The sequence below is a fragment of the Macaca fascicularis genome, chromosome 20 (genome assembly GCF_037993035.2).
Source record: "Macaca fascicularis isolate 582-1 chromosome 20, T2T-MFA8v1.1".
Lineage (NCBI taxonomy): Eukaryota > Metazoa > Chordata > Mammalia > Primates > Cercopithecidae > Macaca > Macaca fascicularis.
Window position 1 is genome coordinate 29925802 of NC_088394.1, and position 11530 is coordinate 29937331.

Consider the following 11530-nt stretch of genomic DNA (forward strand, 5'->3'; position numbering starts at 1 on the left):
GTGTCATAGGCACTACTATCTCTCTGTTGTTGTAATAAGCATTCATCTTTGTTCTCAGTTGACCTGTCATTTCAACTATGTCACCATTTTCTCCTGCACCACATGTTAAAGGAAGCAATGGCCAGACTTTAGATCACCCCAGAATAATCCAGAACTTTGGACATATGTTTTACTCCTTTTGTTTTTCTTTCCTGAGAGTGAAACAATGCGAAAAGTTTTTGTGTAACTGCACTGTGCTGTGGTGCACAAATACAACGAAGTTTCTTCCTTCTAAATGCGACCATTCTTGGCTTTGTGTTCACCTAGGTGCTGCAAACTCAACTGACTTTAGTCACCCTATTATATTTAAGTTCATATATCAATTGAGAAAACAAAGGGGCCTCAAGTTTTTGATTCAACTATCATGGTGTTCTCTATGCGGTATAATTTGTGTGTTAGATTTATAAAGTATTTTCACCTGAATTTAGTAATTGGAATTTTTAAAACTTTTGGTATCTTTCAGATATGTTTTCTCATGATACTCAAGGCCTCTTAAGAAAGAAGCTCATAGAAGCATCATTCCAAAAAGTGATATTGGATAGATGTGGGAGCTGTGGCCCTCAGAATCTAAACTTAAGGAAAGAGTGGGAAAGTGAGGGTAAGTGTGAAGGTCACAACAGATATTATGATGGACATACAAAATGTAAGACAACTACCTGTAACAAAAACATCACTGTTACAGGAGGTCAAAAACATGAAAAAACTCAATCTGTGTCAGTTGGTTTTTCTAAACCATGTGTTTCTGTAAGTAAATGCCGACATCAATTTTTGAAACATACCTTTTCTTTAAAAGAAAATTTGGATAATCCAAATAGTGACTTAGTCCATGTTTCTTTTTTTTTTTTTTTTTTTTTTTTTTTTTGAGACGGAGTCTCGCTCTGTCGCCCAGGCTGGAGTGCAGTGGCCGGATCTCAGCTCACTGCAAGCTCCGCCTCCCGGGTTTGGGCCATTCTCCTGTCCCAGCCTCCTGAGTAGCTGGGACTACAGGCGCCCGCCACCTCGCCCGGCTAGGTTTTTGTATTTTTTAGTAGAGACGGGGTTTCACCGTGTTAGCCAGGATGGTCTCGATCTCCTGACCTAGTGATCCGCCCGTCTCGGCCTCCCAAAGTGCTGGGATTACAGGCTTGAGTCACTGCGCCCGGCCCCATGTTTCAAATAATCATTTAAACCAATTAAAATGTAGAACTGGAGTAAATGTTGGGGCAAATATTTCTGAAAAGGAGAGATTTAAAAATGAGGAGGTGATTTCTAAATATGATCAATTTGATGGGTCCTTTGTTGTTTCACCAACAAATAACACCTTGTTCTGCCTGTGATCAATATAGAAAGGTCTTCATTCATTCATCGTTGCTTAATCAATGTCAGGGAATAGATAATTTGGGAAAACATCACACATGTAATAAAACTTTGACAGCCTTTAAGCAGGACTCTACCCTAAATAATTACCAGTATATTTGTATTACAGAGAAAAATCAGTACAATAAATCTGATACAACATTAAGCCAAGGAATAAGCCCCAGAAGACATCAGAAAACTCATTTGCTACAGAACCATTACAAATGTAAAAAATGTGAGAAAGCCTTTCATGAATGCACCAACCATGTCCGTCAGAGTATCTTTATTCAAGAAAAGTCTGCCAAATGTAATAAATGTGTGGAAACTTTTATGCAGTCATCAAAACATACTCAGCCTCAGAGAATCCATATTGGAGAAAAGTCACACAGATGTAATAATGGTGAGAAAATCCTTAGTAAATTGTCAAGTCTAAGAATACATGAGATAATCCATAATGAAGAGAAACCGTACAAATGTAAAGAATGTGACAAAGCCTTTAACCATCGTTCACACCTTACTCAACATCAAATAATTCATACTGGAGAGAAACCATACAAATGTAAAGAATGTGGCAAAGCCTTCAATTCTAGTTCATATTTTACTCGACATCAGAGAATTCACACTGGAGAAAAACTTTACAAATGTAAAGCATGTAGCAAATGTTTTACTCATTCTTCAAATCTTCTTGTGCATCGGAGAATTCATACTGGAGAGAAACCTTACAAATGTAAAGAATGTGGTAAATCATTTAAAGTGTCTTCAGCCCTTACTCAGCACGAGAGAATCCATACTGGAGAGAAACCCTACAAATGTAAGGAATGCAGCAAAGCCTTTAACTGTAGGTCGTACCTAACTAAACATCAGAGAATTCATACCGGAGAAAAACTTTACAAATGTAAATCATGTAGTAAATCTTTCTCTCGTTCCTCAAGTCTTATTGTCCACCAGAGAATTCATACTGGAGAAAAACCCTATAAATGCAAAGAATGTGGCAAAGCCTTTAATTGTAGTTCACGCCTAACTCAACATCAAAGAATTCATACTGGAGAGAAACCCTACATATGTAAAGAATGTGGCAAAGCCTTTAACTGTAGTTCATCCCTTACTAAACATCAGAGAATTCACACTGGAGTAAAACTTTACAAATGTAAAGCATGTAGCAAATCTTTCTCTCATTCCTCATGTCTTTCTGTGCATCAGATAACTCATACTGGAATGAAACCATATATATGTAAGGATTGTGGCATCTCCTTTAACCGGTCTTCAAACCTTAGACGACATCAGATGATTCATACTGGAGAGAAACCCTACAAATGTAAAGAATGTGGCAAATTATTTAATCGATGCTCAACCCTTACTCGACATAAGAGAATTCATACTAGAGAATTTCTGTAGTTGTAGTAAATGTGAAAAGAGTTTTATCCAAAATTTAGAACTTAAAAATCACCATAGAGTTTATAGGGAAACAACTTACAGATTGAATAAATGGGAGGAAGTATTTAATCAGAACTCAAATCTGAATGTGTCAGGACTTACACAAAAAAGGACTAAAGCACACATCCCCAGACTTTAAAATTAAATAACAGTATTTGTTATGGAGGATTACTCGAAAGCCAAAGCAGTTATTTTGTTATGTTTCAAATGAGCAAAAGCATTGATGTTTGGACAAGTAATTATTCAGTGAGCACATTATTTGTATTGAAAACATTTGAAATTTGTATAAAGCAAATTATAATTCAATTCTCAAGTTAGTTTTTATACCTTAATGCTTAGTGTTTACATAAAAACATATAGTCTATTTTTTCTACATCAGAGCTATGAGAGGTTGTTCTATAGTAGATGAACGTCATTAATATCAATTTATTTTCATGGAAGTTTAATGGCAAATGTAAAATACATGAAGAAAATCTTAAAGAGGCTCTTTGTGTTTGAATCATAAAACAGTAATGTGTGTAAGCATATAGTACATATTTAGGGCATTATTATTCTATACTAAAGTAAAAGAGGAATATTCTGAATTTATTTATTACATCAATTGTTCCTTAAGTAGAAAAACACTGGTCAGTTATTTAAAATACTGGCAAACCTTTATAGTACAATGAAGTAGTAATCTTGAATATTATTTGATCTGTTAAAAATAAAAACATCTTCACAGATATCAGAGGAAAGTGAAAACTCATATCTGAAAGATTGTAAATGTGCTTTATATCAATTTTCCAGAGGACTTAAACTTCTAATAATATTGATAATATTCTCATGGTTACTATTTTGTATTATTTCCTGCTTTTTGTAGCTACTGGTGTACTATGACAATTGTAATAAAGATTATATGTGGGTATACTTAAAAGTCATACTTTTAAAATCCTGAATCATTGTTTATAAAATGTTATTCAGTATTTTTCTTTGCACATGCCCTTTTTCAGTCCAGTTGAATACTTAGAGATTCTTCTTTGCTTTCACTTGCATTGAATGGAATATATAGATGTATTAAGATAGAAAGAAAAAGGTGTAAGAGAACTATACAGGCAGAAATGCATGTATGTGTACCTGTCTTCAAATGGAAAAGAAAATGATGGATCACAACAGGAAATTTGAGAACTATCTATTTATTACCAAACTAGAAACCTCACAAATTCTCAAAGCTAAATTAGTTTCTCATTGCACACTGAATTTTTCTCTCATAAATCTAATGTCTTCTGGGTTCAGACTGTATCCCATATAAATCCTTTTTTCTTGCCTATGATTCATGTAAGAAGAATTATATGATTTTCTTATTTCAAAGCTTATAAAATATTGCTTATAAGTTCCCATGGATTTTAAGAATGTTTTTATAAAATTTAATGGTACTGTCTGGGTGTGGTGACTCACGCTGGTAATCCCAGCATTTTGGGAGGCTGAGGCAAGTGGATCACCTGAGGTTAGGAGTTTGAGACAAGCCTAACAAACATGGTGAAACCCTGTCTACACTAAAAATACAAATATTAGCTGGGCGTCATGTCCCATGTCGGTAATCCCAGCTACTTGGGTGACTGAGGCAGGAGAATCACTTGAATGTGGGGGGCAGAAGTTGCAGTAAGCCAAGATCACACCACTGCACTTCCAGCCTGAGTGACAGAGTGAGACTCCATCTCAAAAAAATAAATAAATAAATAAAAAAGATTTAATGGTGCTTAGAAATTAATCTGAATACATGTGTAACTCTATAGTGATCTATTTAGTTACAATACAAAATTCTGACCAGTTAGTTGAAGAAGTACCAAAGATAAATAAAAAATCTTGAAAACAGCCAAGACAAAGTAACAAATTATGTAAATGGAATAAATAATATAAGTGCAGTATAATATGTCATGAAAAGTAATCACTGCAAATGACAATGGAATTACATTTTTTAATTTCAGATAGGAAAATCTATTATCAACACGAGATTCTGTATTCAGCAGATTTCTTTAAAAAATGAAACCAAGCCACAGTGAGATATCACACACCCATGAGAATGGTAAAAAAAAATTTTAATGTGAGTACCAAGTGCTGGTTAGGATTTGGAGCTACTCAAGTTAGGAATGCAAAATGACATAGTAACTTTGGAAAATAGTTTGACCATTTTAAATAAAGTTAGTCATATACTTATTATTTGAACTAGATGTCCCACCCCTAACCAACCATTTATTATACAAAACTGAAAACTAGTGATTAAAACCTGTTTGTGGATATTTGTTGCCACTATATTCATATTTGCAAAAAGCTAGAAATAAATCTTATGTCCCTCAGTAGGTGAGTGGATAATAAACTGTGATATGTCTATACAAAAGAAATGTGTTGTTAACAAAAAGGAAAAAACTATTGATCTCCACTACTACATGTATGAATCTTAAATATTTTTCTCTAAATTAAGGCTGTCAGATCAACAAGGCTGTGTATTACGTGATTCTATTTTATCACATTGCATGAATGATTAGAGGGATGGAAAATGATTAGTGGTTGCCAAAGAATGGGAGGAGGACAGGCATTGATTACAAAGGGGCAACAAGAAAAGTTTGGAAACAGTTTAGTGTGGTACCATGGAAATAGGTATATGACTACACAGTTGTCAAAACCCAATGAACTGTACACCACAAACAGTAATTTTACTCAATGCAAATTTTAAAAATTAACCAGGATGTTGGGGAAATTCAGATATAATGCAGACAGTGACAAATGAATCTCATTGTATTACAAATTATTTGTCATCTGGCTGGGTGCAGTGGCTTACACCTGTAATCCAAGCATTTTGGGGGGCTAAGGTGGAAGGATCATTTAAGGTCAGAAGTTTGAGACCAGCCTGGCCAACATGGTGATACCTTGTCTCTACTGAAAATACAAAAATTAGCAGGGTGTGGTGGCACACACCTGTAATCCCAGCTACTCAGGAGGCAAAGGCAGGAGAATCACTTGAACTGAGGAGATGAAGGTTACGGTGAGTCAAGTTTGTGCCACTGCACTCCAGCCTGGGTAACAGAGTGAGACTCTTGTCTATAAACAAACGAATTATCTGTCATCTACCTATAAACATAACCCTACTGAAGAGGATGTGGATAAAATGTATGCATCTAAGTCACTTTGAAAAACAGTATTTTGGTTGAATGCTCTAAGACTACACAAGCGCTGTATTCTACTGAGTAATATTTTATTTTCCTACAAGAATATGAGTTAGCAATTCTGAAACACTTTTACGTGTTATTATATAATATATGGAGGCTGTTTCTCAGTGTTGTTCACAAAAGTTAAATGGTGAATGCTAGCATGAATCTTGTGGTCCTAGCCCAAAGTTGGAAATGTCAGGATGAACCCATCACTAATATATCTGGATGGATGGATGGATGGGTGGATGGATGGATTAATATAAAGAAAGATAGATAGATAGATAGATAGATAGATAGATAGATAGATAGATAGATAGATAGATAGATAGATGGATGAAGCATGTCTAAGATATCTGGAAGGATGGATGAATGGAAGGATGGATAGATGGATGGATGGATAGATAGATAGATAGATAGATAGATAGATAGATAGATGATTCAGAGATCGATAATGTTCCAAACTCTTGAGGGCCAAGAAGCAGAGACATCTAGTATCAATGAACACACCAAGGTCTACAGTCTTAGTTTCTAAACAACATTCATTAAAAGGACCCAAAGGTTGAAGTTAGAAAATATAAGTTGAGCTAGAGGATCTTGTAAAGCCACAAAGGAAAAAATGCTTAATAAAAATTATGGGGACTTTTCAAAGGGAGCCAACCTGAAAGACCTCCCAATGGTCCAAGCTCCAACAATATGAGCAATAAGTTATGATAGCTTTGGATTATGGCCCAGAGAATAAAATAATATTCACTTATCTCTACTGTGTGAATAAAAGAGATTAAATAAATATGGAAAGAAGGAAGGAAATCTTACAATATTCAAAATACAAATCAATGTAGTTGGATAATGCAAAATAAATCAACACTAGAACATCACAGTAATAATTACTGTAGGGAACATTCCCTGAGGAATTCAAAAATTTCAGGAAAAACTTAAACACTAAAGAGTGTATTTGGGTCAGTCTCGGTGGCGCATGCCTGTAATCCTAGCACTTTGGGAGGCCTAGGCGGGTGGATCACCTGAGGTCAGGAGTTCGAGACCAGCCTAGCCAACATGGTGAAACCCCGTCTCTACTAAAAATACAAAAATTAGCCAAGCATGGTGGTGGGCGCCTATAATCCCAGCTACTTGAGAGGCTGAATCAGGAGAGTCACTTGAACCTGGGAGGCAGAAGTTGCCGTGAGCCGAGATCATGCCGTTGCACTCCAGCCTGGGTGACAAGAGTGGAACTCCATCTCAGAAAAGAAAAGCGTATTTGCATATTTTAAGTATCTACCATCTAATATTAATACAGTTTTTTTCTTAATTTCTTAGACTTGTGACTATTTGAAACAAATTGCAACACTGTATTGTAGGATTTATAATTTATAGTTGTTAAAATTTATAACACATGGAATAAGGATAAATGGAACGGTTCTGTAGCAAACTTTTCACTTTTTTTTTTTTTTTTTTAAGACAGTATAGTATTAACTCTAGAAGTAGATTTGGTTGATATGTTAAAGATTCTTATTGTATTCCCTGCAGCAACCACTAAAAAATGCAAAGAAGTGTAATGTAAATGCTAAAAAAGGAGTTAAATATAAAATATTTGTTTGCACAATATTTATGTATCTTTTAGTCATAATAGCCCCAAACAGGAAACAACCAAATGTCCATCAATAAGAAAATGAACTAATTGTATAGCTTTTAGAACAAAATACAGCTCAAGAATACAAAAAAGCAAGCACACATCCTGGATAAAATTCATAAACCTGCTCAATGAGAGAAAAGTTCCAGACACAGAATTGTACTTTATGTATTTGTGTATTTAATTTCAGGCAAAATAATCCTATGGTGAAAAAAATCAACACAGAGATAATCTCTGCTTGAGAAAAAGGACCAAAGACAAGGGAATTTTCTGAGGGTGATGAAAATATTACTTTGAAAAGGGGTGAAGTTTATATGGGTCTATTTATTTGTCTAACATGTACAGTTAAGGTTTATGCCTTGCAGTGTATGTACATCTTCACAAAAAAAAATCTTAAAAAAATTAAGTGGGTGGAGGTAGGAAAAGGGTTGAAGTATAGATGAAGCTGAAGTGGTACATGATTAGTGGTTGAAGCTTGGTGACAGGTCTATATATTTTATTTTTATGTCTTTAATAGTATTTGTATAAATGTACAATATTCATTTACAGTGTTAGCTCAGGATCTTGTTTACCTTTGGACAGGGAGGGAGGGATAAATTTATTTTCTGGGTAGGAGTAAAGCTGGTTCTATTCCTCAGTTATGTGAATTATCTGTCATGATCCAAAAAGCTTTATATGAATATTTCTGTATATAATGTTGTATATCAATAAAAAATTATATATTATGTATTTGCACCAAAATCCTAACTCACTGTCTCAGAATATTGGCAGTGTTTCCTTTTGTCGTAAGGTGGAACACAATTTCATGGCATTAGCAGATGGGTTTGAATATTCTGAAGTATCAATGTCCTAATCTTATGGACACCTCTTGGGTCTTTCCATTTTTGCCTTCAATTGGTAAGTGGCATGGTTTTGATGTTTTGAGATGAAACTTTTTCCCAGCAAAGTCTTTTTCCCATAGTGATGCTCTGAAAGCCAGGACACCTAGCACAGGACCCTGGGCATAGTGTGCACTCAGTACATGTGGAGCATGTTGATCAGGAACAAAAGGAGTAGCAAAGGTCAGTTCCTGCAAAAGTTGAGTAGATAATACAGGTATGACTGAAAGGCTGCAACTCAGGAGTAAACATTTTACATTCATTCAAGAGACAATTTGCAACTAGTACACCAAAAAATTTTGACTTAAAGGAGTACTTTGGGGGCTTTGGCTCTGTAATCACCTGGAGAACTTTAAATAATACTGATGTCTGGGCCATGCTCCAGGGATTTTGATTTTATTGGTCTGTTGCAATTTGGGTTTTGGGAATTGTAGGGTCTTTGCATGTGACTGATGTGGAGCCAGGGGTGAGACCCCCTGTTTCAGGGTGAGGGATGCATTAGTTGTGTGTGATTTCCATGTGTGCTGCAGGTATTTGTCCTATGACCATTCCTGCATTTGGAGTCTTGGAAATTGTGGCAGGAGGAAATGTCTCTCTACAGATCATTTTTTTATGTCACTTGCTTTTAGAATAAGAGGTTATTTCAGGCACAGTAATTTGATTTAATCTGTTTTCAAAGCATAAATAACCTGAAAATACTAAAATGAAAAGAATTCGCAAACGTGAGAATTTGCAAACATGTGGAGTGTGTTCTTACGTGCTTTCCAATTTCTCTGATGATAAGAAATGAATAATGTTTGGCCTTTTGATTTCCTTAGCTCAGACACTTTCTCAAATTATTTGAAGACCTTCCAAGTTGCTTCAGAAGCATTGTCCAAAGGAGATTATTCCCAATAATGAAGAGTAATAGATGGATGAGAATGTGTAAGGAATCCTATTTCTGTCACAGAAGTGGCACTCTGCAGAACCTCAAGGGCCCATGGAGTTCATGGGCTTTGGAGTCAGGCAGAGTTGACCCTGAGTCCCATCCCAGTCTCTTAATAGACTAGTTACTTGGAACAGTTATGCAAGACAAGGCATAATGATACTGATTGCAGTAATGGGAACAATTCATTCTTCTCTGTGTCCATGCCCTTTGCAATGTGTTTTTAGCTACTGTCATGCAAGGAAAGATTCTGTTTACCCAATCCTTGGGTCTGACTGACCTTATTTGCTGTGGCCAATTCATACTGATTGTTCTAGTGAAACAATTAGGCATGTTTTGCTCCTCATTCTAGTCTTTAAAATGATATTTTATGAAATTGTATTTCTACTGTATTGGGCTATATTCTTTCTTCTCAGTATTCTAATTCACTGGTCCTCTTATCTCTGTTTAGTTTAGTGGTGAACCTATACATTGTCTCGTAACTTAATTTTGTATTATTCATATTCTATTGGGCTGTTGTTCAAATGTGGCTTTTAAACTTGAGTTACTTGTTCTTTCCACAAAAATGAACATTGAATTTCTACTTTTCTTGTATTCATTTAAACATTTTAAATATAATTCCAATGTGCAAAGCCATTGCATATTTTTTCTTCCGATATTTCTTATTATGTCACTCAGTTTTTCCTTTGGTTCTCACTTTTGGGAGATACTATATTTGGGGTGTCTATAGTCATATTATTTCCAGTGTTTCTTTCATTTTCCCTGGGAACAAGATGAAAAACACACATAGATTTGACATCCTTATGATGAGTCAGTATCTGAAAGGAGCATTTTTTTCTTAGGTTGACTACTCTGGATCATTATCTTGATTTAATTTTGCTCCTTTGAAGTTCTTATACTTTCCTTTAACTCCATTCAGCAACTTAAAGGTTACTGTAACTTGAGGATTTTTTTAGTTGTCTGTATTAAAATATTTAATAATATATAGCATTTTTGCTAAAAGCACAAATATCCACAGTGTACATGAATAAAGTATTTCAATAGACATTGTGCAGCATATAGCAGAATCTTATGAGATATCCCGTTTCTTCATTCAGAACATTCCTCTCAAATATACCATGTGATAATAGTAATTTGTAAACAGTAGTTTTTTGATACTTAAAATTTTGTTTTTTGAACATTTCTGAAAATATATACTTCATGCCAATGAACAGAACTGATCTAGATACAGCCAGAATTACTGTTTCTCTATAATATTAAAATAATATTGATAAAATTATTTATCTGAATTCAGGTCTTTTGGCTTTAATCACTCTGCTTCCTTTTTAGCATGTTCCTGAATTTACAAAAGAATCTGTTTGGATTTCTACTTATTCTATAAACAAATTAAAAGAGACAAGGGAAATTTGTGTGTGGCTAGATAGTAGTTATTGGTTACAATTTATAATTTCTAGTGTCCTTTTAGTTGCTTTGAAAATAGTAACCTCTTGAATTTCTGCTATCATAAAATTCGTGTCATTGTTAGGCCTGCACTTTGCCATTCAGTTTTTTTCACCTCTGGTACTAGAATATAATGTGTATCTTCTTTTTACCGGTGAAAAATGCTATGCATTTGTCTCTACCTAATTAGTGAAACTATATTTAGCATGTTTATGTTCATTTAGTTACTGTATACCAAAACATTTTATTTCTGTGATGGTCTTAATTTTACCTAACAGGATTGTAAATGGCTTAGTTTGTCAGTTTTCATGAATTTCTGTGTTCCACATTTCAGGTATTAAGTCCGTGTGTAATTGGCTTAGAATAATCCCTAACACACTGTAGGGGTTACTATGTACTAACTGCTCTGCTTCCTCACATTTCTGTTTGTTCATACCATTCTTCATTTACTAAATTATTTTGTGTATGTTATTCATATTTATTTTTCTGTCCTCTCTAAATATTTATTAAAAAGAGGAGGTAGGCTAATGTGTCATGTTGATAAAATTCAAAGTCAAATGGTATGCTTCACTGTTTTCCTTTAGATATAATAGCTTTTTTGACTCAATGAAGTTTTAGTCATATTCTCAATCCTAAAACACAGGAAGCTTTTCTATAGCTGATTGAA

At 34.6% G+C, this 11530-nt stretch overlaps 1 protein-coding gene across 8 annotated transcripts in view; it reads left to right on the plus strand.

Annotated features, from left to right (window-relative positions):
• Window positions 1-4181, plus strand: part of KRBOX5 (KRAB box domain containing 5) — a 43487-nt gene extending 39306 nt beyond the window's left edge. For all 8 annotated transcript variants that reach the window (XM_065537373.2, XM_015442496.4, XM_045382435.3 and 5 more), the window contains 2 exons: window positions 503-637; window positions 1505-4181. In XM_065537373.2, coding sequence (XP_065393445.1) covers window positions 505-637; window positions 1505-2769 — 1398 coding nt within the window. In that variant the 5' untranslated portion in view covers window positions 503-504 and the 3' untranslated portion in view covers window positions 2770-4181. The remainder of the gene's footprint in view (window positions 1-502; window positions 638-1504) is intronic.
• Window positions 4182-11530: the final 7349 nt, after the last annotated feature.